The 25,191-nt window shown below is 43.7% G+C and overlaps 1 protein-coding gene across 1 annotated transcript in view; it reads left to right on the plus strand.

The window, feature by feature from the left end:
- SLC6A9 (solute carrier family 6 member 9) overlaps nt 1–25,191 on the plus strand; it is a 206,181-nt gene that overhangs the window by 53,577 nt on the left and 127,413 nt on the right. The window contains exon 2 of the mRNA XM_068239550.1: nt 15,563–15,691. Coding sequence (XP_068095651.1) covers nt 15,662–15,691 — 30 coding nt within the window. The 5' untranslated portion in view covers nt 15,563–15,661. The remainder of the gene's footprint in view (nt 1–15,562; nt 15,692–25,191) is intronic.

The following is a 25,191-nucleotide window of genomic DNA, read 5'->3' on the forward strand; positions in this document are numbered from 1 at the left end:
TGATAATAATAATTAATAGAGGAGGCTGGACAGCATGGAACGGGGGAACCATCAAATAAAGGGTACAAGATCTAATTCTCTATTTAAACCCCTCGGTTCCATGGTGTCCAGTCTCTTGATCCAATGGGCCTCCCTCCATAGCAGCCTCCTCTCCCTATCTCCCCCCCTCCTCAACGGCAGAACCTGCTCTATAATTTGGAATTTAAGTTGGCTAACGTGATGATTTGCTGCCACAAAGTGGTAGGGGACAGCCTGATCAACCAGTTTTTCTCTTATAGCATACTTATGTGAAGATAACCTTTTCTTCAATTTTTGCGTGGTCTGACCAACGTATAATAGTCCACAAGGACACTTCAGAATATAGACCACATATGCGGTATCACAAGTAAAGTAGCCATTGATCCTAAATTGTCTTCCCGTGTGTGGGTGGCTAATAAATTCTCCCCTAGTCACCGAGCTACAGTGCACACAGTTGAGGCATGGGAAAGTTCCCTTTCTAGTTGAATCAGATCTGCCCCCTTCAGCGTGTCCCATGTCTGCATGGACCAAACGGTCTCTTAAATTTGGTGCTCTTTTGTAAGACACCAATGGAGGACGCTGAAAAAAGGGTATTTCTGGGAAACTATCGGTCAAAAGATACCAATGTCTCCTAATAATTTTGGAGATATCCTCACTCTGTGTACTGTATCTCGTGACAAAGGGGACGCGGTCCCCTGTATTTCTGTTTCGTCTACGTCTCCCCTCCAAACCTTGATATAGTCTGTCATGTGCTGTTTGTAAAACCTCAGTGGGATAACCGCGATTAAGAAATCTACCAGTCATCTGTGATATCCTCTGCTGTCTGGTCATCTCGTCGTCAACTATCATCTGTACCCGTCGTAGTTGTCCAATGGGTATGGCTTTCCTGGTCATATCGGGGTGGAAACTCCCGTAATGTAGGAGTGAGTTAACGTCAGTAGGTTTGATATAAATGTCCGTCACTAGTCTGTCTCCCTGTCGCTGTACTAGTGTGTCCAAAAAATTAATTTCTTGTTCAGAACAATGGATTGTTAGACGTATGTCAATACATCTCATCATTAGCTCAGCTATAAAGGCTTCAAGGGTCGAGTGTGGCCCCGCCCACACGCAAAAAACATCATCGATATAGCGATACCACATTTTAGCATGTGTCTGAAAGAGAATGTTAGTGTATACATACATATCTTCGTATACTCCCATGAAGATGTTAGCGTAGGGCGGGGCCACATTCGACCCCATCGCCGTGCCTTTCCTCTGTAAATAGTACCTGTGTTCAAAACGAAAATAGTTAAAGGTTAAGACAATTTCTAATAGTCTACAAACAAAATCAACTTGCTGTTTAGAAAAATCAGAGGAAGTCTCCAACACATAACGAACAGCCTCTATACCCCCATCGTGTGGGATGGAGGTATAGAGGCTCTCCACATCAAGTGTGACAAGCAGAAATGGACCCTCCAATGGGGGGGTGTTGCGTAGAATGTTAAGAAACATCTGAGTGTCTCTCAAATAGGATTTTAAGGCTACTACAAAAGGACTCAGTATTTTCTCCAGATATTTTGCTATAGGTGCAAAGACAGAGTCTATTCCAGCCACTATAGGTCTGCCAGGGGGATTGACTAGACTTTTGTGGATCTTGGGACATATGTAAAGAACAGGAGTAATGGGAAAATCCTGAACAAGGTATTTAGCAAGTTTGTCATCTACTATGTCGGCTGTCCTAGCAGCAGACACAATAGACGCTATCTTGGCTTGAATCTCGGGGAGGGGATCCCTCTCTAAGGGCTGGTAAGTTGATGTGTCCGAGATCTGTCGTAGTATTTCCTGGCGATAGGCAGGAGTATCCATGATGACGATGGCCCCGCCTTTGTCGGCGGGCTTAATAGTGATTGCTGTGTTTTCTGCCAATTGTCTAATGGCCAATCTCTCCTGTGTCGAAATGTTGTTACGACATTTGAGGCCGAACATGTTGGATCTTCTCAACACAGAATCTATCTCTTCTTGCACCTTTTTAGTGTATATGTCTATAATCTGGCATGATGGTGGTTGGAAGTTGCTCTTTAGCCGTAAGCCACTATCCTTCAGTCTGAGTATATCGCCAGTTTCTTCATTGTCTGATGTTCCAAATGGGCGTGGTATGGAGAAAAAGTACTTGAGTCTAATTGCACGAAAGAATCTCTGTAGGTCCACATCTATCTCCAATGGATCAGGTATGTGTGTTGGAGAAAATGAAAGTCCTCGATTGAGGACCGACAACTGGGGACCAGACAACACGACAGCAGAGAGGTTAACGACTATGTTCTCCTGCTTACAGGTCGTGGTTGGCGTGATCGCAGGCGTCCTCTTATGCCTCCTTCGCCTGCGTCCGCCCCTCCGCTTCCGTCCTGACTGGACATCTGATCTGAGAGGCCCTCCTGAGATGACGTCAGGGGTAAATCCGACGACTCCTGTGGATTACCATATGGGCGTGGTCTGGCGCCACCTCGTCCCCCCTGTCTCGGTCTACGGGGTGCCCGAGGTCTCTGTGTAGGTCTCGTCGCATATTGACTGTCAGCATGTTTTTCATCCATTAAAAGAGCATTAATACTATTGATGGTGCCGGCTTCATCTCTCTACCTACTGCTCAAGATTCTGGAGTGTTGCCAGAAACGCCGTGGCACATCAAGCTTGATCTTCTAGAGGAGTGCTCCACCACCCACAAATACAAGATTACGTTTCAACACATCAGGTGTGTGCACCCTCTGTTCTGAACAACATGGAGGACCGAGATGTGGATTCCCCCACTTTTTCATATACGCCAGAAGAAACAACCAGAATCATGGCTCAAGTATCCACTGAGGTTGCTTTTCTTAGCAAAGCAGATGATAAGATGCTACGAAAACAGATTATTAAAGCAGCAAAGACCCATATCACATTGGAGCTGCATGCCAAAACTCTGGCAGAATACCATCGCCAACAGAGAATTCCAAGAGGGATGAGATCCCATGTGGCCCCCATTATGTTTCCGACTGACCAACCGTTCTGCCAAAAGTGGAGTCAAATATGGAACAAAGCTGCCTTTGACTCCATGACCCTTACAATTCAAAAGATTCAGGAGGAACTCCCCAGACTTGAGACTCAACGTATCCAACTTAAGGAAAAACTAAAAGCACTCATCAGCTATGAGGCGTATGAACTCTTTTCCACAGAACTGTTTAATATGCTTGAGACACATCAGAGTCAAATTGAAGCAATCAAACGTGACAAATTTCACAGAGATGAGAATGATTACAAACTAGGATACGTATATCAGTGGCAGAGACCTACACAGAGACCTCGGGCACCCCGTAGACCGAGACAGGGGGGACGAGGTGGCGCCAGACCACGCCCATATGGTAATCCACAGGAGTCGTCGGATTTACCCCTGACGTCATCTCAGGAGGGCCTCTCAGATCAGATGTCCAGTCAGGACGGAAGCGGAGGGGCGGACGCAGGCGAAGGAGGCATAAGAGGACGCCTGCGATCACGCCAACCACGACCTGTAAGCAGGAGAACATAGTCGTTAACCTCTCTGCTGTCGTGTTGTCTGGTCCCCAGTTGTCGGTCCTCAATCGAGGACTTTCATTTTCTCCAACACACATACCTGATCCATTGGAGATAGATGTGGACCTACAGAGATTCTTTCGTGCAATTAGACTCAAGTACTTTTTCTCCATACCACGCCCATTTGGAACATCAGACAATGAAGAAACTGGCGATATACTCAGACTGAAGGATAGTGGCTTACGGCTAAAGAGCAACTTCCAACCACCATCATGCCAGATTATAGACATATACACTAAAAAGGTGCAAGAAGAGATAGATTCTGTGTTGAGAAGATCCAACATGTTCGGCCTCAAATGTCGTAACAACATTTCGACACAGGAGAGATTGGCCATTAGACAATTGGCAGAAAACACAGCAATCACTATTAAGCCCGCCGACAAAGGCGGGGCCATCGTCATCATGGATACTCCTGCCTATCGCCAGGAAATACTACGACAGATCTCGGACACATCAACTTACCAGCCCTTAGAGAGGGATCCCCTCCCCGAGATTCAAGCCAAGATAGCGTCTATTGTGTCTGCTGCTAGGACAGCCGACATAGTAGATGACAAACTTGCTAAATACCTTGTTCAGGATTTTCCCATTACTCCTGTTCTTTACATATGTCCCAAGATCCACAAAAGTCTAGTCAATCCCCCTGGCAGACCTATAGTGGCTGGAATAGACTCTGTCTTTGCACCTATAGCAAAATATCTGGAGAAAATACTGAGTCCTTTTGTAGTAGCCTTAAAATCCTATTTGAGAGACACTCAGATGTTTCTTAACATTCTACGCAACACCCCCCCATTGGAGGGTCCATTTCTGCTTGTCACACTTGATGTGGAGAGCCTCTATACCTCCATCCCACACGATGGGGGTATAGAGGCTGTTCGTTATGTGTTGGAGACTTCCTCTGATTTTTCTAAACAGCAAGTTGATTTTGTTTGTAGACTATTAGAAATTGTCTTAACCTTTAACTATTTTCGTTTTGAACACAGGTACTATTTACAGAGGAAAGGCACGGCGATGGGGTCGAATGTGGCCCCGCCCTACGCTAACATCTTCATGGGAGTATACGAAGATATGTATGTATACACTAACATTCTCTTTCAGACACATGCTAAAATGTGGTATCGCTATATCGATGATGTTTTTTGCGTGTGGGCGGGGCCACACTCGACCCTTGAAGCCTTTATAGCTGAGCTAATGATGAGATGTATTGACATACGTCTAACAATCCATTGTTCTGAACAAGAAATTAATTTTTTGGACACACTAGTACAGCGACAGGGAGACAGACTAGTGACGGACATTTATATCAAACCTACTGACGTTAACTCACTCCTACATTACGGGAGTTTCCACCCCGATATGACCAGGAAAGCCATACCCATTGGACAACTACGACGGGTACAGATGATAGTTGACGACGAGATGACCAGACAGCAGAGGATATCACAGATGACTGGTAGATTTCTTAATCGCGGTTATCCCACTGAGGTTTTACAAACAGCACATGACAGACTATATCAAGGTTTGGAGGGGAGACGTAGACGAAACAGAAATACAGGGGACCGCGTCCCCTTTGTCACGAGATACAGTACACAGAGTGAGGATATCTCCAAAATTATTAGGAGACATTGGTATCTTTTGACCGATAGTTTCCCAGAAATACCCTTTTTTCAGCGTCCTCCATTGGTGTCTTACAAAAGAGCACCAAATTTAAGAGACCGTTTGGTCCATGCAGACATGGGACACGCTGAAGGGGGCAGATCTGATTCAACTAGAAAGGGAACTTTCCCATGCCTCAACTGTGTGCACTGTAGCTCGGTGACTAGGGGAGAATTTATTAGCCACCCACACACGGGAAGACAATTTAGGATCAATGGCTACTTTACTTGTGATACCGCATATGTGGTCTATATTCTGAAGTGTCCTTGTGGACTATTATACGTTGGTCAGACCACGCAAAAATTGAAGAAAAGGTTATCTTCACATAAGTATGCTATAAGAGAAAAACTGGTTGATCAGGCTGTCCCCTACCACTTTGTGGCAGCAAATCATCACGTTAGCCAACTTAAATTCCAAATTATAGAGCAGGTTCTGCCGTTGAGGAGGGGGGGAGATAGGGAGAGGAGGCTGCTATGGAGGGAGGCCCATTGGATCAAGAGACTGGACACCATGGAACCGAGGGGTTTAAATAGAGAATTAGATCTTGTACCCTTTATTTGATGGTTCCCCCGTTCCATGCTGTCCAGCCTCCTCTATTAATTATTATTATCATTATTATTATTGTATCTTTTTTTAGTTGTATAGAAGCGGTGGGTATCCTGCCCGGCGTATGTCCTCCTCTCTCTCTCTTTCCTCCTCATGATGACTTTTAGTGTCTGTTTGTCTTCCTTTTTCCTCCCGTTTTTTTCCTCCCGTTTTTTTCCTCCCGTTTTTTTCCTCCCTTTTCCTCCCTTTTTTTCCTCCTGGTCTCCTGCGTTTACCGTATCCCCTTTCTATAGTCCTGACATTCAATTACTGACACCATAATCTATAAGTAGGAAGTTGCCCTTAATGTGGGTCACTATATATACCAATGGGTCTGTTGTTTGCCTCGATGGATAGATAGCACCATTTAATGTATTGTAATATATGATACAGCACGCAAGAGGTCCGTTGCTAGGTCACGGACCCACGCTATGCTCTCTGTCAGGAGCAGACAGCACGCTTCCTTATTTACATTCCTGTGACGAATGAGCGGGTTTTCCCGCTCGCGTCACATGTTGCCGGGCAGAAGGGGAGTGGGCGGCATGCCGCCGCCTTCTCCTCTACGTAGTGCGGCAGGTTCCCCATGTGGTCCGCCGGGGGCGTGGCCTATGGGAACGGACTTCCGCTCAACAGCCCGGCATTGCGAAGCGATCCTGCTCTTGCGGAGATAGGCGTTATGTTGGAGGGGAGGGACACCACTTCGAACGTCCCTATCAGGTAGGCAGCAACAGAGTTCTCTATCAGGTCCACTAGGTAGGACCTGTTCCTATTGGTTGTTGTTTGTGTGCGCAAACCAGATTGGCTGCCTTGAATACATGTTGTGAGTATATAAAGCTGATTATACATTGTACATTTTGTCATGCACAGTCTAGCTTGAGAAAGAGGCTGCGGGCCTTGAAACGTCGCATATTGACTGTCAGCATGTTTTTCATCCATTAAAAGAGCATTAATACTATTGATGGTGCCGGCTTCATCTCTCTACCTACTGCTCAAGATTCTGGAGTGTTGCCAGAAACGCCGTGGCACATCAAGCTTGATCTTCTAGAGGAGTGCTCCACCACCCACAAATACTACATACACACATACATACATACACACATACATACACACATGTATGTATGTATATATATATATATATATATATACATATACAGTGGCTTGCAAAAGTATTGGGCCCCCTTGAAGTTTTCCACACTTTGTCACATTACTGCCACAAACATGAATCAATTTTATTGGAATTCAAGAAGGCCAAATACTCTTGCAAGCCACTATATATATATATATATATATATATATATATATATATATATATAATATATAGCGCCAACATCTTCTGACGCGCTTTACAGGGTATATATATAGTCTCGTCACTAACTGTCCCTCGGAGGAGCTCACAATCTAAACCCTACCATAGTCATATGTCTAGGGTCAATTTTAGGGGAAGCCAATTAACTTATTTGTATGGTTTTGGGATGTGGGAGGAGTTCAGAGTGCCCATAACAGGCGGTTTGCCCAATCCAACTGGAGAATCAACCTGCCCAACTATCCCGCTGGTTGGCCATCTGTGTACAAGTAGTTTGAACAACTTGTTGTTTTTGAATGCAGACTTCTTGATGAGCACGCAGTATTTAAATGAGTCGATTCTGTAGTTGATCAGCACATGTGTATATACTTGTGTACAACAAGTCGTAAACAACTGATCATGTTGTGCGGTTGGTTGTGCTTTTAAAGAGAATCTGTAATGTAAAAAAAAAAAAACCTCTGGGGGATACTTACCTCGTGAGGGTGAGCCTCTGGATCCTAACGAGGCTTCCCCCAACCTCCTCCATCCCTCTGTTTAATCTCCGGGCACCCCCCCCCCCCATCCTGCGCAGGCGTACTAGTGGCTCTTTGTTTGGGTAAGGCGGAAATAGCCAAACACCATTGTATCCGCTTTACTGCGCAGGCGCAAGTTCTTTGCACAGTAGAGCGGATATGATTGAGCTTGGATATTTCCACCTAGCCTGAACGAAGAGCCACTAGTGCGCCTCCGCAGGATCTCGGAGAGGTAAAGATATCAGCGCTTTTCAAGCTTGTCGAGGAAGGCTTCGGGGGAGCTAGCGCTGGATTCCTCCAAGTCTACAGAGGTTTTTTGTTACAGGTTCTCTTTAAAGAGACACTGAAGCGAAAAAAATATATGATATAATGAATTGGTTGTGTACTATGAATAATTACTAGAAGATTAGCAGCAAAGAAAATATTCTCATACTTTTATTTTCAGGTATATAGTGTTTTTTCTAACATTGCATTATTCTATAATATGTGCAGATTACACAACATTCAGCATTCAAAATGAGTCTTTCAGAGCAGTCTGTGCAGTAATGACATCTCCACTAGCAGAGAAAAAGTAAACAGTTCACTTACAGTTGAGATAATAAAAGTCAGATAACAGCCCTCTCCAGGACTAAGGTAGCCATACACTGGTCGATTTGCCTTCAGATTCGACCAACTGACAGATCCCTATCTGATCGAATCTGATCAGAGAGGGATCGTATGGCTACTTTTACTGCAAACAGATTGTGAACCGATTTCAGCCTGAAACCGTTCACAATCTGTTGTGGTGGTGGTGGTGGTGCTGCCGCCGCTCCCCTCGCCCGCATGCCCGCATACATTACCTGCTCCGCCGGCGCGACTCCAGTCTCCAGGTCACCGCTGCTCCGTCTCCGCTCTGGTCTCCGGCCCCGGCATGCTTTACTTCTTCCTGCCCGGCAGGAAGTTTAAACAGTAGAGCGCCCTCTACTGTTTAAATTTCCTGCCGGGCCGGAGGAACTGAAGCATGCCGGAGACCAGCGCGGACACGGAGCAGCGGTGACCGGGCGTAGACGTGCCGGCGGAGCAGGTAATGTATGCGGCTCTATTGCGTCGGTCGTCGGGCACTCGAACGCCGCTAGCGACGCGCTCCCTACCCGCGGGCGATCGGCGCTAAATTTCCGCACGGAGCGATCGACGGGATCGGGCGAAAAGGATCGAAATTCGGCGTGTAGCGCGAACGATTGGCAGCAGATTCGATCCAAGGTGATCGAATCTGCTGTCGAAACGGCGGCGAATCGGGCCAGTGTATGGCCACCTTAACTTAGTCGGAGAGCTTAATGGCTTGTTTGCATAGAGATAACAACTGGAGTTTCTCAACTCTTCCTGTACTGGAAACAATTAGACTGATGTATCTGATCTTAATGTTTTATTTCTTAGCTGTACTACACATACAAATCATAATATCATAATTTTTTTTTCGCTTCAGTGTCTCTTTAAGTTGCACATGTGCATGAGCCTTTGTCATATAATGACTTGCATGGTGATAAGTAGTTGTAGGGAATTTTTGTTTGGAGTGAAAGCTGCATTGCGTTTTTCCATGAGGTCCTGTGTCTCCCTCTTGTCTCCTGTGTCAGCAGAACACTACAGCCACCATTCCAGTTTGTTTCTTTGTTGCAGTTGCTGATTCATTCCTTGTGACAGTGACTCAAACTTTCATTGTTTTCTTCTCCTAGCTAACCTTTTTTTTTAACATACAAATAATTGACCCATTAACCCTAAACAGGAAAAGACTAATTAGGAGAAGTACTTTGACAAGTCCATATTTTGTTTCTAAATCTAAACAAGCACATAACTCATTACATCTGGATTGGACAGGACAAGAACTATTCCCTTAATGAACTAGTATTAAAAAAAATAATGATAAAAAGCCACGAGGTTGATTTTTTTTTTTTTTTTTTTTTTACATTTAGTTATATTGAAATAACAGGGTGAACTTGTAATAAAATCTGAGCTCATACCTTTAAGTTGATGGCACACATTTTGACCCTTGTATCAGAATTATATGATTTGAATATTTCAGGTAGTCATGTAAATTATTAACATGTAAATTCACTCTCCAGACAACTGCAAACATTGCGTTTTCATTTATCTGATTTTCTCATCTCTCATTTCTTATTAGTCTCCTTTCATTTTTGATATTTTTATTAACCTCCCTGGTGCTATTGACGGTTATACACGTCAATACAAAACATGCTGTGAACAGTATTGACGTGCAAACACGTCAATACTCTCCTGCACTGTAATACAACCCTTGCTTGACACATTATGGCAAGTTACAGGGGAAAAAAGGTTATGAAAATGTATTGAATCACTTTTTGCACAGAAATCCTGGAGAAATTGAATGCCAGGGAGGTTTAAAACCTTCTGCTGTACTTCATCGATTCAGAATGGCCACTTTACACCCAAAAATAGAATGTAGCCAAGCCAATTGGATGCATGCTCCATCCAATATGTACTCTGCATATGGTGGGCCACGCCTTATTATGCATTCTCCACAAGGGGGTGGAGGGGGCAGCAGAGTACTGACACCCAGTTGCTGTGCAGGGGAGGATCTGTGGAAAAGGTGGGGGGGGGGGGGGTGAAGGAAATGGGACAGGAACCAAACACAAAAAAATGGAAAGGAACCAAACCATATCAAAATGGAGAGTGCCCACCACCACTACCTTTATGGACTTTTACTTTTTACAGGGGGAAGCAGTACTGGAGAGGGGGCATAACTGCACTTATATATATCATGATAGCAAATATTTACACATCTATTATATACAAGACCTACATACACCCATGTACATACAGATGCATACACATATGTGTAAATACACAAGAATAATACATACATAAATATAGCAGTTTCCTAAAAGCCTACTTAACCCCCAATTTGGACAATAGAACTTATTAAAGCAATGGAGTTTAGAGTAAATCTAATGTATTACCTTAAATGAAACATCATCTATTGATTTTCCGTCTTTATGTGGTACGTGGTCATACCTGACTGAACCGCCAGTTTCTGCAGCCAGATAGCATAATAAATAAGCTGTACCAGGGCTGTGGAGTCGGTCCAAAAATCCACCGACTCCGACTCCTCAGTTTAGGATTCCACCAACTCCGACTCCTCGACTCCGACTCCTCTAATTTGCATATTACAATTTTGTTGATTAAAAGTATGTAACATGAAATTCGTCTCTTAACTGCCAACGCTTAGGAATTTTACAAGACAACTGAAGTGAGAAGGATATGTAGACTACTATATTTATTCCCTTTAGACTAAAACTAGTCCTTGGTAAGAGTACTTGTAAAAGGTACAAACCGGAACAAAGAACATCTATCAGGCCCTAGGCAATGTAACTGTGGGTACATGTAAGAATGAGGTGCAGGTACTCTGCAGGGGAATAAGGAGATTCTTCCTCTATTACACATTCTTCATGCACAATCTGAACCAGGTTTATGGGGAATAGACAACACCTCTGTGTTTAATGTGCACAGCATTCTCAGTGGATTCCCTGCAGCTCTGTGGGGAGTGCATATGTAGAGTATAGTACTACTGTGTAACAAAGTAAACTTGAGACAGATGAAATTAAAGTTTTATACATACCTGGGGCTTCCTCCAGCCGCCTTCAGGATAATTAGTCCCTCGTTGTCCTCCTCCACCACCTGGATCTTCTGCTATGAGTCCAGGTACTTGAGCCAGTCGGGCGTAGTGCGCATGCACACACTCCGCCGCCAGGAGCATACTACACCTGTGCAGCACTATTGCGCAGGTGCAGAATGTTCCTGGCTGTGAGAGCGGCATGCGGCCGGACAGCGCTGACTGGCTTAATTACCAGGACTCATAGCAGAAGATCCGGGTGGTAGAGGACAGCGAGGGACTGATTAGCCTGAAGGGGGCTGGAGGAAGCCCCAGGTATGTATAAAACTTTACTTTTCATCCGTCTCAGGTACCCTTTAATTTGTAGTCACCAAAGCAAATTTTAACAACATATCAAATTATTTGATTTCATCAGCAAAGGGAGTGCATACATTTGCATAAATCAGCATCAGTGCAGAATTATTTCCATCTCATTGACCATCTCTATTAGTGACACAGCTACACATCAGGCTTTATTCTTACAGCATAGATGTTATTTAGTATATATAAGAGATTCCTGTGTACACATCATATATACAGTCACAATCAGATCTGTATATCTGACCTTAAAAATACGGGGACTGCTTTATTGAAGCAGCACAAGTAACTAATTTTGATTGGTTTATTTCATTTTTGTGGACTAAGCACAGCTATTACTGTATATATACATTATTTTTAATGACTATTATCTGAGAAATAGAACATTTTATCATATTTTCTATTTTAATTACAGTTACAAATTCATTAGGAGTCGGAGTCGGTGCATTTTTTCCCGACTCCGACTCCAGGCACCCAAAATTGCCCGACTCCACGACTCCGACTCCACGACTCCGACTCCACAGCCCTGAGCTGTACTACAGTTCCAAACACATTGACCTAGAAGAGGACAGTCTGTCCAACGCTTTGCATTTACATTTCCTTATCCTGACTGGTATTTGAATTTGCCTTGTTCAATGCTTGGTTTAGATGTGATTCAAGTCCTCTCTTACTCCAGGATAGCTCCTACAGGTGTTCGCGTAGGGGAGCAGCTCTGTAGTGCAAGGCTGTGTATAGGCTGGGGAGTGGCTTATGTAGGATAGTGCTATGTAGGGAAGGGGGAAAAGGACAAAGTGTAGATGAGAGGTTGTGGGAGAGAGGCAGTACTGGAAACAGAAACGGGAGAGGCGTTTGCCCACTGATGCCTGGTGATTTCTATTGTAATGTACGAGTGTTAGAAGATACATTCATTTTTCTTTCTCTATGCCCCATGAAAAATGGCTTATTTTGTGTAACAGACATTACTTTTGCTTAATGAGAAGAAAGGAAAAGCAGAATAGGACATGGAGGGTTTAAGCCATGTTCACACTACACACAATAACGGAATGTATTCCACAAAGGACACACAGACATGTTGACGGATCCTATGTTATCTATACAATCACATTTGTTCGTTACGGTATCGAAACACAAAGTCCCAACATTGCATGACATTACCAGATACGGTACGGAACACGGACATAAATAGTATGCTACCGATGACATGTCTTTTACTACAGACAATTAAGTGGATGGACATGTAAGCCTAGCCAAAGAGGCTTCCAAAAATAGACTCTCTATTTTAAAACTGAGGTGGGATTTTTGAATCCAAGTCTTCCAGATATTTAGGAATTTTAGCTGCGTGTGGTCCGGGATGAGTCGTGGTGAGAATCCGAAGACATAACAACAAGAGTTGTTTAGGTGATACCTTTAGCTAACTGTACAAGATTCCTCTGAAAGCTTTTGAAACTTCAAGTTTCTTCTTCAGGCATGTTTCAGAACCATGTGGTTCTGGTATGGTTCTGAACTAGTTCTGAAAAATGCCTGAAGACGAAACTTACATTTTCAAAAGCTTGCAGAGAAATCTTGTACAGTTAGTCGTTAAAGGTATCACCTAAAATACTCTAGTTATGTATTTGGATTAGGAATTTTAGGCAAGGATCTAAAAGAATATTGGCTTTTCACTTGTCATAAATCTAACAGCTGTATTTTTTATCTTGTGCAGACTTATTTGTTCTTCATTTTCCACTTCAGTTCAGTTGTCTGATAAGTAGTAGGAAACAAATACCTTGATAGTTTATTTTGCTTTTATTTAGAGAGGGAATTTCATGATGTGATAAAGCACCCCATGGGTCTTTTGTTATTATAGCTTGGAATAGTTTACTTTGATTTGTTCTTTTTTATTGTTCAGTTTGATGGTAGCCTTTTAGTAGTTTGAAATAGTTTACTTTTATTTGTTCTTTTTTATTGTTCAGTTTGATGGTAGCCTTCTAGCAGAAAGTAGTTTGGGTTCTTTAGAGCACAAATACCTGCATATTATCTTGCTTTTGATTATTCCTTGTCCTTTTCTATCGTGATGTTCTTTGTCCCAGCATGCATGGACAGAATCCTCTACATATCCCCAACTGGGCCTGGAATGCAAAGTACATGGTGGTCCCATCTGGACCTCTGTTCTTGGCCTGACGTATTACGTCTGATGTTTGTCCAGTTCTTTTCTGTTGTTTTTTTGTCCACTTTCCCTGGAGAGGGTCAGAGCACTTCTGTCTGTTGATTGCCACAATAATGTCTTTCAGATGGAGTCTTTAACAGGTTATTGTTGAGGCCCTTCTCTGTATGGTAAACCTTTGGAGGTCTTCTGAAGATCAAGCAATGTATTATTTTTTTATCCTCTCAAAATTTAATGAGTTTAATTCGGAGGCAAGGATTGAGAAATGTTCTTTGTGCTTACTGTTGTGTTCTGATCTGGCCAGGCCTCCCTCCTGTGCTCAGAGCACACTCTTATCCTGGCCTCCATTGTACAGGTGCCAGTTCCCGTCATGTCCCTGTAAGATCTTCAAGAAGATTGGCTTTGTTTGCCAGCCCCCTGTTGCTGGAATTGTACCCAGCATACAGCAGGCTTTTCCAACACTTGTGCCTCTTGTTTGTCTTGATGACAAAGATTTTCTTTATTGATGCAACTTTTTAGCTTGCTCACTCCTGTAATAAATTCATTCTCATTTATGGTCTTCAGAAGCTCAGTGCTGTTTTCTCCTGGTTTAAAGCAGAACTCTAGCCTAACTTATTTCTTAGGCTTGGTTCACAGTAAGTCCACTGCCCTGTATTTTGATGGATTGGACAGCGTGGTGAAAACAGACAAGTCAAAGACTCCTATGATTCTCTTATTGGCCATTTCACATTGATTTGTTCTGTTGCATGCATTTTTCTGGACAGCAGATTACATAACCATTCAGGAACACACAAGCATTGTATTAAAATGTAATTTTTATGTCTTGTGAGAACTTAACCTTAAAATGTACCCAAGGTGATATATGACATGATGAGATAAACGTGTATGTACAGTGCCAAACATATTAATAACCAGGCTGTCTTAGTTGTTTTGTTTTGCTGCCTGAAAGAGTTAAATCCTAGGCATGGAAGTCACAGCTTCTGTACCTTGTGGGGAATATAGTAAACATCACTGATAAGCTAATTACAGCCATAAAGGTTTTCCTGGCAGAATACAACTTCTTATGACAGGGAGAGATAAAATACATGAACTATTGACCTTTTTCTAACTCTGGGACACTTAATAGGCTGCCACTAATTAGAGACAGTAAAACATTCAACCTACTTTTGTAAATGTTTAAATATAAAATAAATACATTTATCTCATCAGTTTATTTTCCCCTTGGGTTCACTTTAAACATATACTTATTATTATTGATTCATAAAGTGCATCTTAAAGACTTATAAAACGTTTCAAAACTTCATTTTTCTTCCTAGTTTTAGATAAAGTGGTCTCCCTGCTACAAGAAGTAGTCGGGTCTCTTCAATTATTGATGGCCATGCATTAAACAGTCTGAATATACAGCCAATCTGAACAATTAGTTAAACAGTGGACTGTTTCCTTTGATTTGTACTGCCCAAATATTTTCCCTTTAGCTCCCTTGCTACATGACAGAATAATGGCAGCTGGATTGCAATGTGTTTGGTGTGACTGTAAAGTTTTGCATAGTGTCCAGAGAGAATCCAGTCTGAAACTTTGCTTGTGGTCAGCATTATAGCCTGTCTGTGGCACACACGATGTCACTTGTGAGCGGACATACCTTCACATCTGCTGCTTTAATCAGTATTGCCAATTGCCAGCATCCCCATGGATAAAGCTTTATTTACCTAACATTGTTTTTTTATGGTTCCTCCCAAAAGGACCTCCGTCCTACTTAGATCTCCCTATAAAATGCTCTTTTGTCTCTGCAGCCCAGAAAGTTGCGGGAGTGAATGCAAACACCAGCGCTCGCCATCAGAAGAGAAGGAGAGTGGTCCACATAGCTGCTTGTCACATCTGACTCCAGGAGGATGGCAGAGAAGTGTGCAGACGCCGTGCTGGTAAGATGCATCCTCTTTCTCTAACTCTCATCTTTATCATTCTCTTGCGGGTTTGTGGATTTGGGAATTAAATGGCATTAGTGGTGCTTTTTTTGTTTTTTTTCTTTCTTTTTTTTTTGTTCTCTCCTTTTTCATTGTATTTGTTTGAAGCTATTGATGGGGGGGGGGGGGGGGTTATACTGAGAAGAGGAGCAAGTCTGAGCACTTCATGTTTACCTGAGACCTCCTACCGAGAGATTGGGATGCATTCACTTCATACCTGAATGGTTGGGGGTAGTGGTGGGGGGGGGGGGGGCGGCCGGCGATTCTGCTATGCAGAGAAGGGCTATCAGCATTACAACCAAGGCCTTGTTCGCACTAGCCAATGCAGATGGCTGTGTGATTGGAACCCAACGCACGCCATTGCATGCAGGGCTATGGAGTTGAAATCGGAGTCGAGGAGTCAGAGTCTGGGCAATTTTGGGCATATGGAGTCGGAGTTTGAGTCAGAGTTGTGGTTTCGTAAACATAGGCGTCGGAGTCGGAAGATTTTTGTACAAAATCCACAGCCCTGTTAAGTATTAGACTAAGGAGTCGGAGTCCAGGAGTCGGAGCCATTTTGGGTTCCTGGAGTTGGAGTCGGAGTCGTGGTTTCATAAACCAAGGAGTTGGAGTCGGAAGATTTTTGGACCGACTCCACAGCCCTGATTGCATGCCTTCCTTGTTGCGCTGCTGATCCCATTGGATCAGCGTTGCATTTTGGTAAAAAGCATGCAGCAGTGCGATATCACAAGCCACTGCTGCGTAGCGCATTAAAGTGACCCTTGGATGGGCTCACAGGAATAAAATATACATACCTGGGGCTACCTCCAGCCCCCTCCGGCCTGATCGCTCCCACGCCGTCCTCTTTTGTTTTCCCGTTCGCCTGCAATTGGCCCCAAAAATTCCTCCATACCTGACTGGACTGCGCATGTGCCGACTGGCCCCGACTGACGGATTTTCCAGGGTCAACTGTAGGAGAACGGGAAGTCAGAAGAGGATGGAGTGGGAGCAATCAGGCAGGAGGTGGCTGGAGGAAGCCCCAGGTATGTATAATTTATTCCTGTGGCCCCATCTCAGGTACTCTTTAAGTGAGAACGTCGGACAGTGTAGTCTATGCAGTTCTGATGTTCTTCCGTGTTGCACATCATATGCTTTGCCGAAATGCGCAACGGCTATGCGTATGGTGTGAACAAAGCCTTACTTACCTGCCTATCTCCAATGTTCTTTAGGTAGACAATATATGACATACCTGTTGCTTACAACTGACAGAGTGGACTTGGGAGCACACCCATATCTCTGTATCTGGGCCATCTAGGTAGGGGGTCCAATTTAATTTTTTTGTTGTGTGCAAACATATAACTGTACTTTTGTGTCTAAGCAACAGCTATAATACCAGGGCTGTGGAGTTCGTACAAAACTCCAACTCCGAATCCTCAGTTGATGAAACCACCGACTCCAACTCCGACTCCGGGTACCCAAATGGCTCTGACTCCTCGACTCCGACACCTTAGTCTAATAATAACCAGGGCTGTGGATTTTGTTCAAAGTGATCCGACTCCCGACTCCGACTCCTCAGTTTATGAAATCACTGACTCCAACTCCGACTCCGCGTACCCAAAATTGCTCTGACTCCAACTCAGACTCCACAGCCCTGTATAATACTAAATACTAATAATGCTAAATAGCAGGTTGATATATTATCTCCTAAGTATATAGTCGCAGTTTGCTAGCAAAAAACTATGTAAACTTCAGAGCATATTTACAGTATAAAAAGATAACTTTCACTGTCTTTTGTTTTGTCTGTATTTCATGCACAGGCAGCAACTTTTTATCTGGGAGCAGAACAGTTATGGCTGGTACAAACTCCAGGTACCCTTTGACATGAGAGCTGCACATGTGTGTGTACATGTGTGCCAGACTTGTGTGTAAATGCTCCCAGCTCTAGGGAGGATTTGCTAATGATAATTCTATTTTCTGCAGAACAGGAAGTGATGTCAACTGTGTACAATGCTTGGCATATTTCTATACATACTTCTGCACATGGACACAGGGTGGAGAAGAATATGCAACGCTTAACCCTTTCAGCGTCAGTACAGAGTCTTACCGATTTCTAGACATCCATTGTTCAACTAGAGTGTAATGGATTGTAGGAAATAGCTGACATTTTGCAGAATTTTCACATATATCACAGACTTATGGCACCAGGCTCTAACCTGCTTCTGCAGTTTAGACATATATAGCCTAGTCATATATATACTTTGACACCCAGAAATAAAAGCAGAAAACAAATTCTCCTGTAGGCTTCTGTAGCAGTATAACTTAAAGTACAAAACACAGAACATTTATATTGCTCTTTTCTCCTGGCAGACTTCAAGCACCCGAGCTGTAGCCACTAGGGCGCGCTCGGGAGGCAGTAGCAGCGTTTGGGAGTCTTACCCAAGGACTCCTTACTGAATAGGCACTGGCTTACTGACCAGGAAAAGTCTGAGATTCAAACCCTAGTCTCCTGTGTCAAAAGGTAGCGCCCTTAGACAGTACACTATTCAGCCATTGGCCTGAGATGTTTATCTGAGTTGGACCACCTAAAAATGTATTTTGGCGTGGTACAGGTGCCCAGTAATGTTGATGATGACTCTCATTGGTGGATGCACCAAGTCTAATCATTAGTGACTGACTGCTATTGATAGGCTGTTGTTGTGCCAGCATTGGGATGCTTACTGCTCATAAATCAGGTAAGCGATCAATATCTTCCTGATATTGACTGTTTTCCTGGCCTGTCATTTTTCACCATAAGATAGAAGACAAGATTTCAGCAAAATCTTTTCTAGTATTACTCGTACCGTCACTAGCGATGGGCTTCCGTGTAGGAATCCATTCGAATTTGGAATTAAAATGAGGCTTAATTGCCTCAGGTGTGAGCACGGGAGACAGGGGGTTACTTACCCAGAAGTCCGTCGGCTTCTATGCATCTCAATCCACCCGCATACTACCTATGGGACACGTTGCACGACTCGCTACCGCACTTCCTCCTTCCGGCACACCCAAGCAATTTTCTCAGCGTTTCCAATCAATTTTACCATAATTGGGGGAAAAATCTAACGTGTGTGTGTGGTATATAGGTCAGATTTTTGAAATGTTACAATCAGTCAGAAAATTTGATTGCAATTCTTAAATTGAACAGATATTAAAAAAATAGTATGGTGTGTGGCCACCTTTAAGCCTGGTACACACATCCAATCTTGAAATCTTGATTGACCAATTTTGCCACTTCCATGTAGTATGCAGAACAAGAGACTTGAATACTTTGAATAGATAGTGTAGGGAAGCTCTCACACTACATGAAAGTGGTAAAATTGGCCAAGATTGGATGTGTGTATGCACCTTTACATTTCTGTCTCCTTTGACTCTCTCTCTCTCTCTCTCTCTCTCTCTCTCCCCCCTTGTTTTTTCTTTCTTCTACGCTTGGGCCCATATGCAATTCACTATTTCTCCTGAGGTATCTCCTAGGTGCTATTTTCACACGTCGTCATAAAATGCCCTATGAACCGCAAGCAGGGCCGGATTTACCATAAGGCACTATAGGCACGTGCCTACAGTCGCCTGATGATGGAAAGGCAGCTCACTCTCCTCCCCAAGTGCCTCCCACCTTCCCCAAACAAAGCATAAATGAGAGGTTACTCACCCAGCTCTCTGCATTCCACATACGAGATCACCTATTTGTCGGGGGCACCTGTAGCTACCTGGTATTTGTGGGCACTTTTAGCTACTTAGTACTTCTGGCTACCTAATACTTGGGGGCACCTGTAGCTACTTAATATTCAGGTTCCTCTGGCTACTTAATACTAAGCGGCACCCGTAGCTACCTATGACGGGCGTCGGAAGTAAGAGAGAAGAGACAGTTTCGACAGCCAGCACACTTGCGGTGCGGTTCAACGGGGGTTTGTAGGTTCATGGAGGGCAAAGTCAAAGGTGCCAGGACATCTGTGCCTATAGGTTCCTGTGATGTAAATCCGAGCCTGACCTCAAGCAAGAAAATACTCAAAGTAATTTCAATAGTATTTTATCACCTACTTTTGAGTACTTTTTCAATTGTAAAATAGTTATTTTAAAGAAAATATGAAAATGATCTCATAGGAGATAACTTAGGAGAAAAAGTGAATTGCATATGGGTCATGGGCTCATATGCAATTGACTTTTCTCCTAAATTTTCTCCTAAGTCATATTTTTAAATTTGTCAAATAATGCCTTTTAGGCACCAGAAAGCAAGCTTTTTCAGTTGAAAAATGCTGCAAAGTTATTTTAAATAGAAGTTGAAAAACTCTCTCCTTGGAGAAATCTTGGGAGAAAAGGGGAATTGCTTATGGGCCCAGCTGTCTAGTCTCTCACTCTTCTACCTCCTCTGTTTCTTTAATAGTTACTGGAGCAGGCTTTTTAGAATTCCTCTTTTGCCGAGATCTCGTTTTGTGCTGTGGTTGGAGACAGAGTTCCTCGAGTGGTTTTATCATGCAGAGAAATATTAGGCTGTGAGACTGGGAGGGATTTTGACGGGTCCCTCCTTATCAATAACAGCAGAAGCACCATTCACAGAACTGAAAACCCCTGAGATAACGGAGAAGTTACCCCACCCTGCATTCATGTGTAACCCGCTGACGTGCTACAACTTCTGCTGCACCTCTGTGAATCTGGAGGAGACTCTTCCTTCACAGCACATGTGGCCTCTGACAGATAGCCGGTGCTCCGCCTATCTTCCAGGCCCAGATCTTATGAGGAATGTTAGTAGTGGCAGCAGGACAGTGCATTTCCTCTTATGCACAGCTATAATGTGGATTTCTTTATGTTTCATACATTAATACCAATATTTGCCAAGCCAGTGTGAAGAGAACCAATCAGAGCTTATTACACTGCCTCCACTTCCGTGTAGTTCACTGGAGCACTTCTTCGGTCCACTTCCATTTAGTGAAAACACACACTGGCATGTACAAATATGTTAGTTTAAAGAGGAACTCTGGGGAAATAGTGTGTGAATAGAAAATCTGATATCTTGAGGAAACCAATACTTAATCACCCTCAACAGTATCATTTATTTGCCTGGTTGTCATGTTTTAACAGACGTCAGCCAGTCAGACGTTTGTTTGTGTGTTTACTGTAAGCCAGTCATTTACCGTATGACCGGCACAAGTGGAAAGTACTCTTCTCTGATTTTAATGACACTTCTTCCTGGTTCATGCTAGAACTCCTGTCTCTGTTGTAATTTCCACTACAGGCAAGCAGAGGCATGATTCATCAAATAATGGCAAAATGTGGGTAGTAGGACTTTTCCGCAGTGGACAAGAATGGAACAGATCAATGTAAACTGCCCCACAGAACATCATTAATCTTCAACTTATCCTGGTTCAATCCACTGTCTTGTCTGCCAAATAGGGATATATTCGCTAACTAATGGTAAGATTGCCCTGTACAGGTGGCACATGGCAGTGTTAGTTACGCTATTTAGGTAGTGCCTGTTACGTAATTAGTGCAACCTGTGTTACCAAGGTAACATGCAGTATCATGGTAATGCGAACTGTGCTACTTTTGTAGCACGTGTTACAGTATCAACATGCACGCTAATTAGATAACATGGGTAGCGCTAATTGCGCATCGTGTGCTGCTTTACCAGCGCAATTGCTGGTAAATTAGGCTTTATAGTCTAAACTCCCCTTACTGCCTGTAGGATTCACACCAGCCATTACTCTAACAAAGATGTCAGCTGCATCCCTACCTTCCAATCACCGCAAAATCATCCGTGCGTTACCGCATGATCCGTGGCCCCGTAGGGATTATGCAGCAATGCAAGTCTATGTTGCCTGTTATACAAGCAGCATAAGTCGTTGCATAGGTAATGTACGTTAAGGTGGCCACTAATGGTCCAATTTCCTGATTGACCTGCTCAAAATTGTCTGGCAACAATCAATTGGGAATACTAACGGGAAGTGAAAACTTGCCCAATACGATCAATATAATCGTTAGGAAAAACTCTTCAAATCAGTGTTCCTGATTGAACATTTATGGTAAATTTTTGGCCAATTGGACCATTGCTGGCCACCTTTACATTATTTGTGTAGATTGTGTAAAGTCCACTAAACTGTATATTAAACTGGCTTGTTTAGTCTCGTTTTTTTAATTCTTGGACCAAACACTGTGCATTATTCCCGAAACTGGCTTGTTTAGGTGTTCTATATGGGATGATATGCATTAGCATGCGTTGCATTAGCAATTCATGTAACTGAAACAATAACACCATCACCAACATAGCTGTATGATAAATATATTCCACAACTTTTTTTTTTTTACACTATAACTTGAGTCCCATCTGTTTAATGAATCTGCTGCTCATATTTGTGTTTTTTTAATCAGTCCATTTATCAGTACTCTTAGGCGAGGGGCATTTGGGGGGGGGGGGGCACTGGAGAGAACGCAGGCTGTAAGACAATCAGTGACAGACGATGTGGCACAGAGTTCAGTCTAGCAAGCGGCTGTTCTGTTCTAAACACTGCTTAAGCCTTGGGCATTAGTGGAAGTACAGCGCACAGCAGGGACTGGGTTGTCTTCTCTTGCCTATTTTTGTTTTTTACTATTGTTCTAAGTATAGAAAAATGTTCTATTTTTTACCATGTATTAACTAAATGTGTATATAACAGAAAAACTTTGAAAACTCCAGATCTCAAATCTCATTTTTGCTCTTTCCCATGTTTCTCTCGCCAACCCACTTCCATTGTAACTGAATAACCCCCTATCTTTCTCTTCTATTCCCTTTCTCCCCAGCGGTCATCTCCCTACCTCCACCTACGCTCTCTCCCTTCCAATCCCTCTCTTCCTTCTCTGCATTCCGCTGCTTTCTCTCTCCCTCTTCTCTCTGTCTCGCCCCCTTCCAATGCTTCTCTCCCCAGAGTCACTACTAAGGTAATAGATGCTTAGTATTGTCTAAATCACACACCTGAAACAAATCCAGTCAGACGTCAGCCAAACACCTGATCTGGATATGCTTGTTCAGGGTCTATGGCTAAAAGTACTACAGGCATAGGATTAGCTGTACAGCCAGGCAATGTGCATTGTTTAACCACTTGCCGACCGCACGCTTATACCGTGCGTCGGCAAAGTGGCAGCTGCAGGACCAGCGACGCAGTACTGCGTCGCCAGCTGCAGGCTGATTAATTAGGAAGCAGCCGCTCGCGCGAGCGGCTGCTTCCTGTCAAATCACGGCGGGGGGCTCCGTGAATAGCCTGCGGGCCGCCGATGGCGGCTCGCAGGCTAAATGTAAACACAAGCGGAAATAATCCGCTTTGTTTACATTGTACGGCGCAGCAGCGCCGTAAGGCAGATCGGCGATCCCCGGCCAATCAGCGGCCGGGGATCGCCGCCATGTGACAGGGGACGTCCCGTCACTGGCTGCACAGGACGGATAGCGTCCTGTGCAGCCTCGATCGCCGGGGGGGGGGGCCAGGTAGGAGAGGGAGGGGGAGGATTTCGCCGCGGAGGGGGGCTTTGAGGTGCCCTCCCCCCGCAACACCCAGGCAGGCAGGAGAGATCAGACCCCCCCTGCACATCATCCCCATAGGGGGGAAAAAAGGGGGGCAATCTGATCTCTCTGCCTGCAACCTGATCTGTGCTGGGGGCTGCACAGCCCACCCAGCACAGATCACTCAAAACAGCGCTGGTCCTTAAGGGGGGGGTAAAGGGTGGGTCATCAAGTGGTTAAAAGGAAATAAATAAGGCAGCCTTCATATTTCTCTCACTTCAGGTGTCTTTTAACATCTTCGGTTTATAATGTTCCGTATTTATATTACAGTACATATATTATTACAGTTGCTACTGTATTTTTTGGACTATAAGACTCAGAAGCGAGGGGAAAAAAGTCACTGCGTCTTATAATTCAAATTCAGAGAGTTCCTTTTTTTTATACGCCTGTCAATACGAACCTTCAACCCACCGCAATGTTGGGGACTCCCTGTACTGTGCCCATGCAGAGGAGGACACAGGGAATAACGGTGGACACAGGGGGACACAAAGGGGCATAGAGGAGGAGACAAGAGGGATACAAAGGGGCATAGAGGAGGACAGAGGCGAGGCAGACACAGGAGGACACAAGAGGGGCAGAGGAGGACACAGGGAGACACAAGAGGTACAAGGGGTCATGAGGCACAAAGGGGGCATAATCCACAAGATGCCCCTTCATCATCAATGCGCCAGGTTTAGTATATATTTTTCTCCTGTTTTTTTCCTCTAAACCTAGGTGTGTCTTATGGTCAGGACCGTCTTATAGTCCGAAAAATACGGTAATTCATTCATGGTGTTTGGTGCAGGCAATCTTGCTTATGCCAGTAATTCCCTATTGGTACCTACTCAGATTTTCTAAATCCCAGTTTGCTACTGATTCCCTATAAAATTGTCTCATATTTGTCCTGCTGGCTTATTCTGCATCACCTGGCATTAACACCACATAGCAATCGCTGTTCCCATAGCTGTCAATGGGCTTGATTTACTTAGACAAATAGCATGCCTTATCAGAGTTAACACACATTATCAGAGCTAACGTGCCTTATCAGAGTAGCATAGCGAGCGCTACGAACTTATCCCTGCTAATTAGCAATGACGAGAGGTCCACTCGTCCTGCCCTGAGCCCCTGTGGGTCCAATCACTTTAAAGGACATTATCCCTGCACTTTGATTGGCCCAATAGGCTGCCTGTCAAGTTTCCTGTCAAGTGACAGGCAGCCTATTGAGCCAATCAAAGCATGGGGATAATGTCCTTTAAAGTGATTGGACCCACAGGGGCTCAGGGCAGGACGAGTGGAGCTCTCGTCATTGCCAATTAGCAGGCATACGTTCGTAGCGCTTGCTGTGCTACTCTGATAAGGTGTGTTAACTATGATAAGGTGTGTTAACTCTGATAAGGCGTGGTAACTCTGATGAGTTGTGTTAACTCTGATAAGGCATGCTAGTTGTCTTAGTTAATCAAGCCCATTATCATTAAAGGACCACTATCGCAAAAAAATTTAAAATTTAAAATACTAGTGTATAAGAAGTACATTTCTCACATAGTAAAATTCACTATAAATCCCCGTTTTCCTATGTTGCTGTTGCTTACAGTAAGCATTATAAATTTGACATCTGATTTTGGACTAGTGCATCTCCTCATGAGGGGTTCTCAGTATTTCCTTTATTCTTTACTAAAGCACTCCCTGGGAAGGATGTATACAAAGATTCCTGCCAGCCTCCCTTCTCGCTTGCACACTATTTTGGCAGCTGGTCTAAGCAACTACCTTTCTAACAGTGCTTTTAAAAATAAAGAGAACCCTGAGAATCCGCTATGAGCAGATCAATGAATCCAAATCTGGCCAGTTCTGTGAGATTTGTGCAATCTTGTAAGTGACCGCAACATAGGAAAAAATAATTTTATAGCAAATTTTACTCTGGAACCAATTTACTGCAAAGTTTACA

This window comes from Hyperolius riggenbachi, chromosome 6 (assembly GCF_040937935.1).
Source record: "Hyperolius riggenbachi isolate aHypRig1 chromosome 6, aHypRig1.pri, whole genome shotgun sequence".
NCBI lineage: Eukaryota > Metazoa > Chordata > Amphibia > Anura > Hyperoliidae > Hyperolius > Hyperolius riggenbachi.